This window comes from Sarcophilus harrisii, chromosome 2 (assembly GCF_902635505.1).
Source record: "Sarcophilus harrisii chromosome 2, mSarHar1.11, whole genome shotgun sequence".
Lineage (NCBI taxonomy): Eukaryota > Metazoa > Chordata > Mammalia > Dasyuromorphia > Dasyuridae > Sarcophilus > Sarcophilus harrisii.
In genome coordinates this window covers 285876493-285895016 of record NC_045427.1, presented here as the reverse complement: position 1 = coordinate 285895016, position 18524 = coordinate 285876493, and the positions used below count along the sequence as shown (strand labels likewise).

At 37.5% G+C, this 18524-nt stretch overlaps 2 protein-coding genes across 3 annotated transcripts in view; one reads left to right on the top strand and one right to left on the bottom strand.

The window, feature by feature from the left end:
* KCNK13 (potassium two pore domain channel subfamily K member 13) overlaps positions 1 to 18524 on the top strand; it is a 151191-nt gene that overhangs the window by 110610 nt on the left and 22057 nt on the right. The window lies entirely within an intron of this gene.
* On the bottom strand, positions 5165 to 10191 carry LOC105750241 (zinc-alpha-2-glycoprotein). Its single transcript, XM_012547381.3, has 4 exons — positions 10050 to 10191; positions 7256 to 7498; positions 5873 to 6148; positions 5165 to 5427 (listed from the first exon to the last, which is right to left on the bottom strand). Exons 1-3 carry the CDS (start codon positions 10111 to 10113, stop codon positions 5883 to 5885), a joined length of 573 nt encoding a protein of 190 aa, XP_012402835.1. The 5' UTR covers positions 10114 to 10191; the 3' UTR covers positions 5165 to 5427; positions 5873 to 5882.

Sequence of the window (18524 nt, the reverse complement as noted above, 5' to 3'; positions counted from 1 at the left end):
CATATTGCATGGCTTATCCAGATTACTAGATTAGCCTTGGCTCAATGCACAGCACCTGGATCTGCCTCGCACTTCTGTTTAATCATGTCATCTGCAGGGTGCAATATTTCCTTCTTGAACTTACTGTAGCTTTGAACTTCCATCATATTTTTACCTCCAGAATTCCTTGGTGATGCCATCTAAGCATGGTTCAAACTGTCCATGAAAGGAATGGAACACTGGAACTCTTCAGACCTCAGTTTGGTGATCTCTCTGGTATACAATGTTTTTAAATCTGTTTTGATTTTACCACTATCTCTATTTATTCTTAATCATTGGCTATGTCCAGATACTCTACTAAGGGAAAAGGGTAGTTATAATTATTTTTTAAAAAGAGAGAGAGAGAAAGAGAGAAGGGTGTTTTCTTAAAGTTAAAAGGCTCCATGCAATCATATTTCAAAAAGGGAGTAGTCCTATGTAGGGCAATGTTTTGCATCTTTCTGAATCTTATGCAATTCATGATCTCCAGTGTAGAAATAGAACACAAAGGTGAGTCTTAAGGAGGATAGGAGTTAGAGCAAGAGATAACTTTATCATTATCTATCTCCAACCCAGTTATTTACAGATGAGGAAATGATTTTCCTGAGTTTTTTTAAGGATAGTAAATAACAATCACTGTTCATTACTCCCAAAGAGTCATACTTGATTTTGTATTTTTGTGAATTAGAAAATCAGTTGTTGAATAATTTGTAATAAATATAGATGATATAAAAGGGGAAAAAAGTGAAAGGAAGAGAGGAGATATTCAGAATATCAGAAGATATTCAAGTAGAGTCCCAGTCTCTAAAATATAGCAGTCCTACCCTTTTCCATGTCTTTGTCTTTAAGTCAAGGCTTTGATCCCTTATTGGATGAGGAGGCTATCCCATATTGGGACAGGACCACTACTGTTTCTCCCTATAACAACTTATTACAGTTGTGGGTCAGTATACCATATTGATATACACACAATGTTTTGCGTAAATGTAAGTTATTATTACTATACAAATGTAAAAATTTAAGAATTGTTTTCTGAGTTAGGTCAAGGATCCTCTCCTTCTGATTATATTTCTGGCAGGGTAACCAGGGTACAAAGAGCATGGAATTTGCCTTTCATGATGTCTACCTCAGAGGATTCAGCATTTACCTTCTAGGTTCCAATTTCCCTACTTTAGATGTTCAAGCATATCCCTGAGCTTTGGAGTGATCCCCAATATGGATATAAATGGGACCTCAGTCCACTAACATCCTTCCCTCCCTCAAATAATCTTTGTATTCTATGAGAAGTGGCATTAAGGGCCTAGAAGGCTGACAAAACCAGCTGACTCCTGACTTTCACCTTAGGAGGAACACCCTTTCCCGCATCCCAACACGACTCCCTGCCTCCTAATATAAATATAGTCACAGTCATACTGCACAGCCCTGGAGGAGATCCAGTGTCATATGAAGTTGCCCCAACCTTCCACCTGTCATTCCTGTTGTTCTCCCACACCTAGTTTTCCTAGTCCCAGTATCAGTGCTTTTCTAATATCTGTATTTCCATCTTCATTCCCTTCCTTGTGACCGTAGAGTTAGTAGAGAATCTAGAGAAAAGAGAGCAATTCCTTAAGAATAAATTAGCATGTGCTAACCCTATGCTTTTTAGGGGGTATTGGAGGAGCAATGCCTTGAGCACCTATTAAACCTATGATCTGATATTTTGGTGACATCATGGTGACTTTTAGGGAATCCTCCTTTTTACTCCCTTCTTTAATTCCCTCTTTCCTTACTCTCTATCTCTCCCATTTCTTTGTCTTATTTCTCTTATCAGAAATTAACAGATATTTGTACCAAAGGCAAATATTTCTGAGAGTCCTGTCCAACCTTTGAGCTTCCTCTCTCTATAGCAGTGGTATCAAATTTAAATAAAAATAGCGGCCCTTAATACATTTGTAAGGATCTCTGAAGATTGCATATTGACTTTCTTTTAAAATGTAATAATATCTATGTTTTATTACACTTTATTTTATTAAATATTTCTGAATTGCATTTTAATTTCTGGTTTCACTGGAGATAGTTGGGGATGGAAGTGGAGGGTAGAAACTTGGACCTAAACAGGCTAAATGCCTTGTCCCAGTTTGCACAGTATGGCAGAGCCAGAATAAGAACCCAAATTCTCTGATCTCTAATTCAGTACATACCTCTCACTCTCTGATTACACTCTACCTCTTGAACTCCCAAACCCAACCAATAGTTCTTTCCATTTGCTCTACTCACAGACTCCAGCTTCCTTGTACACCGTGGCCTATAAAGCAATAATAATAGGAGAATAGTGATCGAATCTCAACATGCCAAACTTAGAAATTTATTTTGGCCAGGAATCAAATTTAGTAAATGTTTAATGAAGTTGTTATGGCTTTCTTTTTTTGCTATATTAAGTCCAATTGAACTCATCTCAAGAAATGACAGTCCAAAGACCAGAGAGAGTTTTAGGGTGGAATCCATCCTCCGGATATTGAAAGAGAAACAACAGAACTTGGGATTTCAGAAAAAAAAAAATGAACCAGATGTGTCCCAAGAGCAGTTCATGTTTTAAAATATATTTTTATTTTTTATTTATCTGGGTATTTTAGTGGACAGCAAATTCTAGGTCTTTGTGACCCCATTTGAACTTGGCAAAGTTACTGGAGGGGTTTGCTATTTCCTTCCCCAGATTACTTTAAAAATGAGGAAACTGAGAAAAACAGGATTACATGACTTGCCCAAGGTCATACAACTAGTAATGTTCAGGTCTTCCTCATTGTGCCCTAACTGCCCATTGAGCCAGAACTGCCCAGCCACAATAATTAAACCAAAGAAAGCCAAACTTGCACAGCTTTGTGGTAATTGAACGTTGTCTAGTGTATAGATGAAGGGATTTGGGGTATAATCATCATTCTGCCTGATCCAGACCATATGTGGGATATTGTGCCTAATTCTAAATGCTGCATTTTGGGGAGAATATTGGCAAGCTTGAATGTTTCTAGAAGAGGGAGAGGAGAACAGAAACAAGGAAAAATCAGTTAAAAGAACAAAGAATATTTACTCTAGAAAGAGAACAAAATGCTTTCAAATACTGAAAGATTTTCATGAGGAAGAAGGAATAGACTCATTGCATAGCTCCAGCGATTTGTTGTTTATCCTTTGTTCTCAAAGAAGATCCAATGACATCACAAAAATGATAACTTAAAACAACAGTCCAGAGGGCAGAAGTAGGCCCAGAATTCAGATCTCAGAAGTAATAGGGAAATAAATTTAAAACTGAAGGAAAGTCTTCTAGAAATGTACTGGGAGCAGGGGAGGGGTGGGGGTGGGGACAAGGCAGATAATGAGTTTTCTCTACTGAAAGCCTCCCGAGAGGAGGTTATATAATACTTGCTTCAAACTGAGATTAGCTTAGAGAACATTTGAGGCTTCCTCCGTCTCTGAGGTCTCTGGGGGCATCCAAATACACTTATAAGGAGTATGTGATGAATAAGTGGTCCATGGGGTACACAGCCACGTACTGCTGACTGAAGATGGCTAACTCTAGAATTGGGCCGACAATGTGCAGGGATGGAAGAGGAGGCACTATCCTAATGACAAGATAGCATGTCTGAAACTCAGTGTTGTGGTACCATTGTGAGGAATCCTGTCCTTTATGTCCTACCAGAAACGATAGATACAAGAAGTAAGGAGAAGTGGTGGTCAGTGTCCTAAACAAGGGATTTGCTTTCTTGCCCCAAGGGCCCTATGGTAGAAAGAAGCTAAACTAGTTGGCTGTTCTCTATTTGCAGAATTTGGAAAACAGTTGTTTCTGGCTTGTGGGGTTGGAAACTAGAAGCTAAAATTGAAATTCCAGTTTTCTAGTTATAAATCAATCAGTAAATATTTATTAAGTGTGTACTATGCACTAGACGCTGATCTAGGTGTTGGGACATAAAAAAAGACAAAAAGAGAGTTCCTGCTCTCAAATAATTTACAAAGAATGGGGCTGGGTGGAAAGTAGGGAGTAATGACAGCATACAAATATATTCATAACAAGCTCTCTATCACTTTCACAAAACTGGTACTCAGATCTTTGAGTTAGCCTTTCCAACATGGGGAGTTTTGGTCAGACAGTCAATCTAAAGTAAGAGTTGATTTCTTCATTGAGAATCAGTGGAAATGCACTAAACAGTACCTTTGTGCAATTACTTACGAGCTGCAGTCTTTCTAATGCCCACATCCATTAGCAAACTTTAGGTCATTCTGCAAATAAAATATGATGTTTCTTGTATATCTTCTGGTGCACTGTGCATTGTGGAAGTTTGCTCTGAACCCTGACACTTACCCTGTGACATGGCTTCCAACCCTGGGTTTCCCACTTAACTAAAGACCTTATCAGCCTTGAGGCACAGACCCAGCAGCAACCTGAGGCTGTGGATACTGCCACTATCTATTGTTATATTTATGTACTTCTTAATCATTTCACCTGTAAAATTTGGCTACCGTTTTTATTAGACTGTCTGTTTTTATCTAATTATTACGTGTCACTGAGAAAGTTTTAGAGTATTGTTCCTTTAACTTCACCTCCCCCATAAGCCTGGCAGGTTTTATTGCCTGATTTTGCATAGCACAATGATTTTATGTGGAGAATTTGTTTTGCAAACCTTAAGAAATTGTGTTTTCTAAATATGTTATTATAAATGGACAGTTGTAAGAATATAAGAATTGCTCTCGAATTAGAACAAGGGTCCTCTCACCCTGATTATGACACAAGGGGACACTGAATTTGGGATTTGCCCTCTACGATGTCAATTTAGAACATTCAACTTTTATCTCCTAGTCCCAACTTCCCTAAAGTCAGCTGCTTTTGCACATCCCTGAATTGCTTTGAGTGCTACCACACAGGAATAGGAATGGGAGCTCTACACCTTACTCTCTCAAACTCCTCCCCTCCAATATCAAAGCCTGGGACAGAGAGGTGACACTGGTCGCCAAATACTAGCAATTTTTAATAACTCACGTAATTAAACCTTTTAGTCAACAGTGCATCCCTCTATCCAAATCCAATGTCAGGTCCCTTAAGATAGATTATAAGCCCAGCCATGACTTTATATCTGTGAAATCAGATACCTGGGCACATATGCAAACACATACACACATGCAAATGCTAATTGATTTTATTTAGTTTTATGAGACATTTAGTTCAGCTTAATGTTAATTATGTCATATTGTAAGTTGTGACAGGGAAGGATCTGTGTCTATATAATTCTCTTTTCTGAAAATGCAATGATAGGGAAGTGTTATTAAGTATAGTGGTGGTGGTGATGGCAGTGGTCATGGTGATGAAGATCTTCCCGGTTCCTCCTCTTTCTGGTTGGGATTAAGATGGAAATCCATTCCCAAGGCCCCTTCGATCTTGCCCACCTGTTGAAACACACTACTTAACCCAAGTGATTTATTTACTTATCTTATTCTTCTATTTTTTCTCTTCCCATCCTCCCTCATCTGGAAAGTGAATCTTCAATGCTTTCCTGGAAGGTCTTAGCTTCTCAGCTTCAGCTACAATGTCCCACCGACCACCAACTTCCTCCAGAATGCTTCTTTCCCTGCACCTTTCACAATGTCCAATAGAAAGGGAAATCACCTCAGAGGCTTGGGTTTTTGACCCAATTCCAATAGAGCTAAAGAGGTTTCCGGATGCATACTGTCACCCGATTAGTGGAAATGGGAGGAGGAGGAGGGAATATTCTGGGGACAATGCAAGATTTAAAATATCTTCAGACCCTCTAATGGCAGTCTGTCCTAGTATACTTCGTCCCTAAATTGACCCAACCATGGTGGGTATGATAGGAAAATATAGACAGATTACCTGGTTTATTCTAATTAGCCTTCTTGTAATCCCGAAATTTTTTGAGTGTCTCAATACATTCCTTTTCCAGATATTCCTTGGTCCGATTCACAGCACCTGGGTTTTCCTCCCATTTCTGTTTGATTACAGTAGCTGCAGGTTGCTCTGCAATCCAGGCTACTTTGTCTTTGTCAAACCTAATGAATGGATTCCCATCATAGGCATAACTCCAGGAACCACTGGTGGCATTATTCTGGCAAAGCTCACACTTAATCCTTCCATTCAAGACATGCGAATCTGAAACATCCAAGTCCCAAGTTTGGTGAGCTCCCAGGAATAGAGTAAAATATGTTTCCAAATAATGATAGTCCTGAGATACAAAGGATGCTACATCTAATTCTTTTCCTTTAGACAACTAAGGCATGAAAAAACAAGATAGGAAGTAAATTTGAAAAAGACCAGTTCTCTTTAAGTTAATTCTTTGCATCAGTCTAACTGCCATTCTATCCATGCCCTTGTTGTAGGAGTAAAGAGAAAAAAACCAGCTGAGTAGAAGAATTGTTGAGTTAGAGCAGGAAATGAATGAATGGTCTTTTCATTGTCCCATTTGCAGATGAAAACACTAATGCCAGAAGAGTACATTGATTTTCCTGAGCTTTTAAGACAATAAATAACAGAGACAAGATTCTACAATAGTTCCTCAGATTCAAATCCAGAATGCTTTCTGTTCCAACAAGGTGTTACAAGTTATGACTGACCATTGCAACAACTGGTCTGTCCTGCTCTCTGATTGCCTGATAAAAGCAATAGAGAATAATGCCCAAGATCATTGGATTGAAGATATAGAAACAGATGGACCACCAGCAGCCATGTGGGCTCCTGAATCAGTGTTCTTCCCACTCTAGCAGGATCCTAATCACTTCTTTCTCTGTGAAATGGAAGGCTTATATGATTTCTAAGGTATTTTTCATGCTATGAGTCCTAGAGTCAGAAGCATGTGGTCCCTTGTATAAGAGGCCCAAGTGTCCCGTGGGATAAGAGGTAATGACATCCAAGCTGATTTCTGAGAAGCAAGAATTGAATTATACCCAATTCCTATTTCACTGAGATCATTGCATTGGCAGAATACCAGGAAAGGGGAAACAGGAAGAAAGAGAGCACAGAGTTCTTTTTTTGAGGATGGCTCTCTCTGGATTCATTCTTCCCACCTGGGGGGCTATGACCAATCGTTGCTTCTACTTTTCTCCCCCTTTCCTCCTTTCTCTCTTTTCCCTTTTATTTTAACTACTTTCTCCCTTCTCCCAATTAGGGATAGATTTTTTTAGGCAAAAGTCTATAGGAGGTTCCTGAACCCTTTCCTAATCAATGAGTCCCTGAACCTGCCCTATAAATATGTCCACTCACCACGTTCTTTTTTAGAGCTGTTCATGATTTCTTTCAGGGTCTCTATTGCAAAATCTCCTCTTTGTTTTTGAATCTGGCTCTCCTTGTCCCAGTCCTGCACATTTTTCCATTCTGGTTCAGGCACTGCCTTCTGGTTATTGCTGTCATATTGGTAGACACGTTCTCCATTGAAATAGGCAGTGTTTCTGAAGGAGAACTGGGGTTTTGATGAAATTAAGTCCCGATACATCAAAGAATCACAATCTAAGAAAAGCCAAAGAAACAGTTTAAGACATTCTAATGCTAATCTCCCAAATAGAGTCTATTTATTGAGGATGGCTAGGAAGAAATTAATTAAAAATAAGGTACTGATGTGAATTTTTGGATGAATAACTAACCACTGAGAATATCTTCTCCAGGTTTTCTAGGCACTCTTTCTGTGTTATATTTGGATTATACTATGCATTTCAGTCTAGACACTAATAATGAATACATGAACTAGTGACCAAACATGCTTTATTTAAATGCTTAATATTTACCAAGTTCTATACTTAGTTCTGAGACTAGAAATAGACAAAGGAGTTAGTCTCAGATCTCAAGGATCTCAAACTCTTAGTGGAGTAGTGCACAATAAATACGGTTATTCAAAGAAGGACATACAAGATGATAAGAAAACTCAAAACTTTGTTATATCCAGACCAATTGAAGGAACCAGGGATGCTTAACCTAGAAAAAGGAAAGAATTGTTGAATGTTTTGGTTAGAAAACATATGACAGTTATGTCAGGTATTTGAAAAGTTGTCAGATAGGAGATATTTCTTCCTGTCACTCTTGAGGACTTAGTTTTTGAAGGAGGACCTGTGGGTTGAAGGCAAATTCAACTTAATATAAAGAAGATTCTAAATCTTGGATTTATCTTAAAATACATTGCACCACCCCCTGAAGTAGTGAGCTTCTAAAGTTTTCAAGCAGAGGATTAGTGACCATTTAATGTCATTTAGCAGAAGACTATTTTGTTTTGACTGGAAGCTGGCATTAGATTCTCTCTGAAGCCCCTCATTCTTCTAATGAAGAATCTGGGGCTCTATGAAAGTTATATCCCTAGGGGCCCTGTCCCACCTTCAAGCCCAGTAAGTCCCATGATGTCTCTTCCCTGTTGGTCTGACAGATGTGGCTACCTCTCCAACTGGAGAAGCAGCCTGATCTCCATCTAGAAGAAGAGGCTTGAAGAAATGGGATAGAAGCAGGGGACACTGTGTGAAACTTTATCTCTCAAAACTTCACCTTTCCCTCTGTAAATTGAATATAGTAATATTAGAATAAATTAATGCCCAGGATTTTGAAGATAGTAGACTATGACACAAAGGATCTTGGGTTTAGAACAACTAGATTTGGATCCTGGTTTTGCTAATCAATACCTGTGTAATCTTGAGCAGATCATTTTATTTCTCTAGATCTCAATTTCCTTCTCTGCAAAACAAATATTAAATGATTTGAACTATCTCCTTCAGACTGTTATAAGCAAATCTATAAACTCTAAAAACAAAGTATAAATATATTATTATTATTAATGTACAAAGATAAGAACATAGAAATTCATTGCTTGGACCAATCTAAACATCCTTTCCCTCTGATTATATCTTTGACAGGGTTACCAAGGGACAAGGAGCATGGGCTTTTTCCTCTCCTCCATTATTTCCACCTCAGATAGTTCATCATGTCCCAAGTTCCCTACATCATCTGCTTTTGCACATTTCTGAGCTTCATGGCAGTACCAGTGAGAGATGGGAATAAAAATTCTAGACCTCCCTCCTTCATCAGATCTTTGTATTCTGAAAAGTCGCACATTGAATGCTGGAATTTCTAGGTAAATTCTGGCATTAAATTTTAGGCTCCCCAGTTCTTTCATCTGTCCCAATTCTACTCCCCACTCATATCATTTATGGCGATAGCCACACCACATAGGTTGTGTCTTCTACATAACCCTGGAGAAAATTTAGTGACCTTTGAAGCTGCACAAGCATTCATCATGTCACTCAACAGCCTCAACAGCAAGTGTTTCTGTTCCATAACATCAATATTTGTGTAGATCTATGTTCCCATTTCCATTTTTCCCCTTAAGATTAAGATAAAAAGATTGATAGAGAATCTAGAGATAGGTTGGCAATTCCTCAGGAAAAATGAAGTTGGGCCCCTGTTGATTCTGTGTGTGTGCATGTGTGCGTGTGTGTGTGCATGTGTGTGTGTGTGTACACCCATCTACCCTTTCCCATGGGATGATAGAGGAGCAGTGACCTCTGATCTTAATAGATACTGACTTATGATATAGTATTTGGGAAATGCCAGTGTGACTTTTGGGATTCCTACCATTTCTTTTCTCTTTTCAATTCCATCTCTCCTTGTTCTCTAGATTTCCCTTCTCTTGTTCTGCTTCCCAAATTGTTTCTTTCAACATAATGAGTTTATCTATCCAAAACTAGTTCAGAAACTGGCAACCAAGGCAAAGGTTAGAGAATCCCATTCTGCCTCTGTGATTCTTCTCCTTATAGGTTCATAGAATTAGGGCTAGGAGGCATTTTAGAGACCATATACTCTAATCCCTCTACCTTGCCTCCATTTCCTCAACTTGGCTTATAGAGCTTAAATTACTCACTCAATTCAGTGTTACACAAATAATAAGGTAGAATGATACAGGAATCTCTGACTCTAAATCTAGTTATTTTATCTCTACTTTCTGCTTTCATTGCACTTCTCAGCTGCCAAACCAGACATATCTTTCCCATTTGCTCTACTCACTTTTGTCTTGTCTACTTACCCTGTCCAAGAACTGTCCCTGAAAAAAATAACAGGAAGAAGACTGTGACCAGGGCTCCCATCATTCCAAACTGAGAGATGTATTTCAGGACAGAAATCTGGTCAGATTCAGCTTCTCAACTGAATGATGGATGTTCTCTCTTTTTTGCTTTATTATATACTGTTGAGTTCACCTTAGGGGATGACATTCCAATAACCAATGAAAGTTTCAGGGTGGAATCCACCCCCTGAATACTGGAAACAAAACAAATGGAACCTGAAATTCCAGAAAGAGCACTACCAGGATGTGTCCCACAAGAGAGCACTTCATATGAAAAAGACCTGGGGGTTTTAGTGGACAACAAGCTCAGAATGAGCCAATGCAACTGATTGCTATAACCAAATCAAACTAAAGCAAACCTAATGTAATATTGTGATGTATGAACATAAGTATGGGATCTACAGGAAGGAGCCTGAGATATGATCATTCTTCTAGATTCTGCTCAATTCAGACAACATTTGCAATATATGTCTAGTTCTAAATACAGTTTAGGAGGGATGATGGCAAGCTGGAATGCTTCTAAAGGATTTACCAAAGATACTCCAAATAGATATAAGCTAAACCACATGGATCCCTATTTGGACAACCAGGGATGTGATTCCTGATACCTCATCCAAGGTTTCAAAAGTCAAATTCTCCTGATCCAACTATAAATGATTTATTCTTAATCCTCTCACATGACCACTTTCATAATATTGATAAAGAAACAGAAAATTGTCATTCTTACCTGAGGAGTATTAGCTTTACCTTGAGGAGGCAACCTGGGAATTCAGGAACTTGGAATGTTATTTTAAGTTTAAGAGGTTTCCTTGTTCTAAATGCCTTGGCTCAAGTTGTAAAAGTGGATAGGGTACTGCGCTGGGAATAAAGGACCCTCATCTTCCTGAGTTCAAATGTGGCCTCAGACAGTTTCTAGCTGTGTGATTCTGGACAAGTCATTTATCCCTGTTTGCCTCAGTTTCCTAATCTATAAAATGATCTGGAAAAAAGAACTGGGAAACTATTCCAATATCATTGCTAAGAAAACTCCAAATGGGGTCCCAAAGAATCGGACACAACTGAACAATACCAAAATCTGGCACTAATCTGATGAACCTACAGTATGGACACCAGCCTGGTTAAGGAGAGGTAAGTGGGTCTAGGTTGGAAACAGAATTGGGCAAAGCTTCCAATCCCAGGCAGCAGTTTGAGTGGCCTGAATGGCTTCTGTACTTCCATCAAGACAGGGGTACTACTTCTCAAAAAACTAATACAAATACATTTGATTCACGGAACAAAATATCAGATCCTGCTCAAAGTCTAAAATTTTTTCCTGGTGAAAATTGGCCAATTAACACTGCCCCCATTACCCCAAGTTGGAAAGAAGCTGAGCAAATTAGCTTCTTTCTGTCTGGGAGATTGGGAAGTCAATTCTTTGTAGTCTGTGTGGTTGAATATCTGGCTGCCAAAACTGGAATTCCAGTGTCCTGGTCATAAAGACCTACATTCCTCTTATTCCATGAAAACTCATAGATATTCACAAGAGCCCAAGATCCTCAAAACCCTTCTTATTAATTAATTTGTTGCCTGAATAAAAATTCCCAAATTGGAAAAAGACTAAATAAACTTCTTATTTGAAGACCTAAGGAATCAGTTCTCGGTATTTTACTTGGGTGTTACAGTAGGATAATCTCAAATTCAGGTGTTCCTACATATTCTTACATAATAATTCTGTGTACACACACGTACATAAGGCAGTGCCGTGTAGGGAATAGATGGATTTGTAGTCAGGAAATCTAGATCTGAATTGCTTATATTCCATAGTATTGATGCACCATAATTTTATTAGCAGGTTTCATAGCACACTTTGTTATAGATCTTTGCTACAACATGAAGTGCTGCTTTCAACATTTTTGTGTATGTGAGACCTTTCTTCCTGTTTTTATCCTTATTGGGCATCTCTGTGAGTCAATGGGATGGTCCATTCTGTCCCACTTGATCCATAAATTGCTATCAGGGCTGCAACTAGGACCCATGGCAATGCCCCCAGTATCTTGGTGAGCATGGTGCTATGATTCAGAACTCTATAGCAAGGACTAGGCCTATCAATCCATGCAATAGGGAACTTCTTCTTCCCCTTTAGATCTATGGATGCTGACCCAGGCTGAGACTAGGGCCTCTGGTAGCCACACTTTTGCCATCAAGATATTCTGCCTTACTCAGGAGACAAGGGCCAGGCCTGAAGAAAGTGTTTCAACAGTGGGAAACTCTTCTTCCTTGTGTCCAAGGCAAGGTCAGTGCCCTCTACATAATGCAAAGGGATTGAGAAAAGGAGACCAAGTGGTCTCTACTATGTAGGTAGTAGGGAAAGCAAGAGAAAATAACATCAGAAAGTTTTTCCTACTGTGCTTGGGCATTTATTCACCCAGTAAATGATTTTCTACATAAAGGAAGAGCAAATTCTCACAGTAATACATGAAATGGGACAAAATACAACAACTTCATGCCATGGAGAAAAGAATTTATTTTGGAAATAAATATGTGTACCTACCTGAATAAGATCACATCTCTATCTGAGTTTCCTAACTTCCTGAGCCTTGGCCACTATGTAACCTGTTCTACATGGGCCTAGTCCTGAGGGAAAGAATAGGGCAGCTAGGTGGTCCAATGGATAGAGCACTGGGTTTAAAATCAGGAAGATTCTTTTTCCTTGTTTAAATTGGCCTCAGATACTTCCTAGCTGTGTGATCCTGGGCAAATCATTTAAGACAGTTTGCCTCAAGTTTCCTCCTATGTAAAATGAACTGAAGAAGGAAACAGTAAAAACACTCCAGTATTATTGCCAAGAAAATCCCCAAAGAGTCAGACAGGACTGAAACAACTGAAGAACAATAATAACAAAGAGGAGAATTGATAATAATTTTAAAAGCTAATAATAATACCTAGTATTTGTATAGTACCTTAAGGTCTGCAGAGTGCTTTCTACGTGTTATTTCATTTAATCCTCATAACAACATTGTGTGATAGGGGATATTAGTATTCCCATTTTACAGATGTGGAAAAAAAAGATAAGAGATTAAATTACCTATCCAGGGTCACACTCTAAACTTTCTCATAGGTAAACAAGTTGAAGGAATTGGACATATTTAAACTGATGTTTGATGTGAAGGGATATGATTAATTATCTTTAAGTGTTTGAAAAGTCATCCAGTCGAAAAGGGACCATATTTATTCTGTATCACTCTGGAGGACTTAGTTTTTGAAGTAGGATCAGTGATTTGATATTATAGAGAGCATTTTCAACTCAATATGAAGAACTTGCTGAATCTTAAGATTTGTCTTAAAATGGGCTAGGTGCTCTGTGAAATAATGAGTTCCTATTCACTGGAGGAATTCATGCAGAGACTGGAGGACTATTTTTGTGGCATTTGGTAGAGAGTATTCCTGCATCTTAAGGAAGATTAAAGTAAATTCTCTCTAAAGTCCCTTCAGAATTTAGGTGTATTAAGCCTACGTTCTCAGGGGCCTCTGTCTCATCTCCCAGCTTAGTAGTTCTACATCCCCTATTATTGGTGTGAGGAGCTATTCAGTCTCTGATTCTCCCAGAATAGCAGGTTGGTCTCTATATAGAAGAAAGGATTCTTTAAGAAAAAGGAGAGAATCAGTGAGTGTTGTGAGAAAGGAGGAACTTTCAAATTTCTCAGTTTTCCACACTTTATCATCTGTAAAATATAAATGATAATTTTAGAAGGTTTTACTGCCCAGAGTTTTTGTGAGATGAAAAGGTCTAAGTTTAGCTATAAATTCTTTAATATAAGAATTAAATAAATATAAAAATGTTAGCTATTATCATCTATACTTTCTTGGCTAGTTTTTCCAGAGTCCTTTTTCCAGGGAAGTACATGGGAAGAAGTCTAACTTAAGAGAATAATTAGGCAAAATACAGTAGACAACTTTGAAAATAACATTGAGTCTATTATATGTATATATATATATATATAAATCTTTATATATTACATAAAATACTATGAACAGTAAGCTGTTAGTAATAAAGATTTATATCTTATATAGATCCTTTTTTCCAGTCTGCTTTCTGATTTGGTTTATTTCTGATCTTTTATTTTAAAAAGTAACTGATATATACATATGCATACATAACTACAAAATATATTCAAGGGTAGGAAAGCACTATGAGGAAAGGCTTCATGTAGGATGTGATGCTTAACTAGTCTTGAAGGAAATCATAGATTCTAAGAATCACTTGTGAGAAAGAAGAGTATTCTAATTATCAGAGCAGCCTTACAAAGGTATAAACACAGGAGATGGAGTGTCATATGTGATGAACAACAAGAGGATAAGTTTCTTTGGATTATAGAGTTTAAGGTAGTTAGAGTCTGGTCATAAAGGGATTTAAATGCCATTAGGAGGCATTTAGAAGGCCCATATAGCCACTCATGTACACACATATACATGCACACACACACACACCAGCAAGATATAGAAGATAGACTTAGATTTTCAGAACAGGAGCCTGGAGTTAGATTACTGGCTGCTGACAATGCCCCAAAATGGGAAAAAACTAAATTGGCTCCTTTCTTTTTGGGAGATTTGGAAATTGATTTTTTTTTTGGTGGCTTGTGTGGATGGATGATTGGGGAGTCACTAAAACTGAAAATTAAGAATTCTGGTTAGAAATGATTAAATTGTTCCTCTCCCATTAGTATTTACATACATACACTGGATACCAAGACCCTAAAAATTTCCTATTAATGGAATAATTAACTGACCAGAGTTTCCCAAAACAGAAATAGGTTGAACCAATTTAGGTTATCTCCCTGTTTGTAGAATTGGGAATCAATTCTTGGTGCCTTGCTTAAATGCCACAGAGTCAGAAAGACTCATCTTCCTAAGTTCAGATGGAGTCTCATTCATTTACTAGCCATGTGACTTTGGAGAAGTCATTTAACCCTGCCTCAGTTTCTCTTCTATAAAATGAGCTGAAGAAAGAAATGAAGAAAGAAAAGAAAAGACTATTACAGTATCTTTGCCAAAAGAAAAAAATCTAAATGGGATCAAGAAGAGTTGGACATGACTGAAAAAGCAAAAACTTCCAATATCTTCAAAATGCCCATTCTCATGAAATTGATATACAAAAATCTCTCATTCTTAACTTAGCAGTGCTAGCTTTACCTTGGGAGAAAGCAAGTGAATAAAGGGATTTTGAATGTTATTTTAAACATGAGTCTTCCTTATTCTGACAACATATACTTGGCCTGCTATTAAATAGGCCTTAAATGATTAAGGAGAATTAAATGGCTCCAGCTTTTTAAATATTCTTTTCTTTATATTAGTTTGTATCTTGGTTTTTCTGTACAGACTATCAATTTTGTTCATTGACAGTCTTTGATCTTTCCAATCCAAACCAACAAACATTTATTAAGGATTTACTATTTGCCAGGTAAGGTGCTAAGGGCTGGGAATATAAATACAAAGAGAAAGGCAGTCCTTAACCTCAAACACCTTCCAATCAAATGGAGAAAGACAACACAGAGAAGAATTAGTAGAATTATTTTTTCCTTAAACACACACACACACACACACACACACACACACACACACACACACTTTTAGTGAAGTGTAATTTACTAACTTTGAATCAGCAGATTTGGTTTTCAATCTTACTCCAGACACTTACTAGCTGACTACTCAGTACAGACTTATCTTACAGCCTATTTCTTCCTCTAAAATGGCAGCTGTACCATCCACTTGTTTTCTGGGTTAGGCCTTATCAAGTTGTGGAGCACTTTATAAACTCTAGGAGAGCATGCTATGTAAATGAAGTTATCAATACACAAATTTAAGAATTGTTATATCAACGATCTCATTTCATTGTGTCTCTGACAGGGTCACCAATGTATGCTGCCTTTTTTGGGTGAACAAAGCATTTTCCCTTCTTGATTTCTACTTCAGATAATTCAGAATTTATTTCATAAACCGTAACTTCCCTATATTAACTGTTCTTTAATTTCCCTGAACTATCCAACCCTGGGGTGCATTTAGGGTTTGGATAAATCCCTGAGGTAAAAACTGACTTTTCACCAGGGCTCCCTGTTTGCATGGCTACTTGCCATGCCTCAGAGCCAAACTGGAGTGCATTAAGTCTAATATCTATATGATGAGTCCCCAGGAAGCATGGAAACTTTATGTATGTTAATAATAATTTGCATTTTTACCACACATTATCCTATAGTTTGCAAAGTGCTCTCTAAAAAGGACTGAACTGACCTAGTCAAAGTCAAGTCAAAGCTTCCATGACAATTACAGTGGGGTTGATTCTTGAGTGGACACTGCACTTCCAGAAGGATAACAAGACCTCCTCTCAAAAAAAAAATATTAATTCAAAAAATAAAACACCAGTCCCTTCTCCAAAATAATAAAGTAAAAACCCTGTGAACTGCTAAAAACAGAAGAAACCCCAGGTCGATAAAGGGAACTGGAATAAATCAGAATCAATCAGAATTTACAAAGATTATAAAAGCATTTATTGCCTGAGAAGCTTGCAAGCTGGAGCAGAGAGACAAAGTTCTCAGCTGCTCAAAGGGGAGTGGGAGAAGGATGAAGTATTTATACATATTTGAGGTATTTATGGCTAAATGCAGGTTAAGAGAGAGAAACAAAATAGACTGGGAAGTCAGGAAAGTGGGGGTCTAGAGAAAAGAATCTTTAAACACAACAAATCAGAAATTAGGATGTTTGCTGCCCTTGAAATAAATCAGAAGTATGATGTTTGCTATTCTTTATGAGCTGATCAAGACTGGATTCAGTGCTTTCAGGCATCTCTGCATTGTCACAAAAAATCACTGGTATGTCCAGTAGTCCTGGGCTTCAGAAGTCCTGCTGATTGTCTGGTTATAGTACTACTCCATTGTCTGGTTCCCCTGGGGAAAAAGAGAAGCTCTAACATAATTAGTCAGTTAGTACAAGCGTTACAGAGCCCATATTCACAAAAGTGACTATTATACATGTCCCAGTCACACAAGAATCATTGAAAGATGTGTCAACAAATATAACTTTGTGTCAAGACCTTTTGATATCAAATATAAAGGAAGCAAATGTGTGATGACTATATGTGCTCTTGTGAAGGATGTCCAGTACAAGGTCCAAATCAAAGAATATTCCCTATAGTGCATATTAAGTACATTCTCAAGAATATTGATTCCATTAAATCCCAGAACACTGAAGAACCTCTTTAATGAGATCCATAATCTTCCAAAAGAATTCAACCAGTTATCCACAGAAGTAAAAATAAGTGGATAAAGAAGATCTATTGTCCAGTTTAGGATATGTAGTTGGATAACCAACTGATAGAACTCATCCTACAGTACCCGTTTTTCAACAATTATTGAAAATAGATAACTTGGCCTATAATTGAACAGATGATAGAAAGGTCTGGATTGCCTTTTAGAGGTTGCACAGCTAATTTAATAACTCAAAATTTCTCCCTGAAACAAAGGTTTATTCTTTTAAACTTTAATATTCTTTGGGTTATATTAATCTGCTACATACAATAGAATATCAAAACTTCTATACAACTGAAGTGAAGGCACTGCCAAGGAACAATGAGGAGCCTGCTGGTGGTTGTAAGCAGAAGGACTGACTGAAGCTCTTTATAAAAATTAACATGGGAGAAGTGATTAAATCTATGTCATCAGAGTAATATATGTCTAGTGATTTCAGTCTTGTCCAACTCTTCCTTTTGGCCTTTTCTTGGCAAAGACACTAGAGTGGTTCACCATTTCCTTCTCCAGCTCATTTTATAGATGAGGAAACTGAGGCAAACTGGATTTTTAGTGATTTGCCTAGGATCATATAGCCAGTAAGTGTCTGAGGCTATATTTGAACTTTTATCTTCTTATCTCTAGGCCCAGCACTCTTATCTGCTTTGCTACTTAGATGTCCTAAAAAAATTCTTAAAAACAAAGTAAATGTAAACAGAAGTATAAATTAAAAATCAAAATCATTAATGAAACAAGTGACTTTTGAACATTTAAATTTATATATTTTTATATCACCTTTATTTCCAAATATATTATCCCTTCTTTCCTTACTCAAAGAATTATCTCTAATAATAAAGATTATAAAATAGAGGGGGGGAAAGCAATTCAGCAAAGCTAACACTTAACTTACATCTGACATAATATGCAGTGTGACCACATATTCTGTGATGATAGGGTGCCCCTCTTTCCATCCCCAACTTCAACAAAAAGGAGGTGAATTTTCTAATCTCTTCTTCAGAAACAAGATTTGCCATCATGACTCAGGAACAAGTCTAGTTCTATTTCTTTTTGAGAGACTAAAATAATTAGTATTCTGTTCATATTTTTGAAAGTAATCATATATTTCTTTTGTATTGTTAATTTGGTTAGTATATAACTATGCATAGGAGATTCCTATATT

What these genes read in the sequence shown, in the direction of transcription:
- LOC105750241 (XM_012547381.3), bottom strand. Translation starts at nt 10,113, where the DNA reads ATGATGGGAGCCCTGGTCACAGTCTTCTTCCTGTTATTTTTTTCAGGG. An exon ending in AGGGACAGTTCTTGGACAGG is followed by an intron (nt 7,499 to 10,049) that starts GTAAGTAGACAA and finishes GGCTTTTCTTAG; the next exon opens with ATTGTGATTCTTTGATGTAT. An exon ending in CAGCTCTAAAAAAGAACGTG is followed by an intron (nt 6,149 to 7,255) that starts GTGAGTGGACAT and finishes TGGATGTTTCAG; the next exon opens with ATTCGCATGTCTTGAATGGA.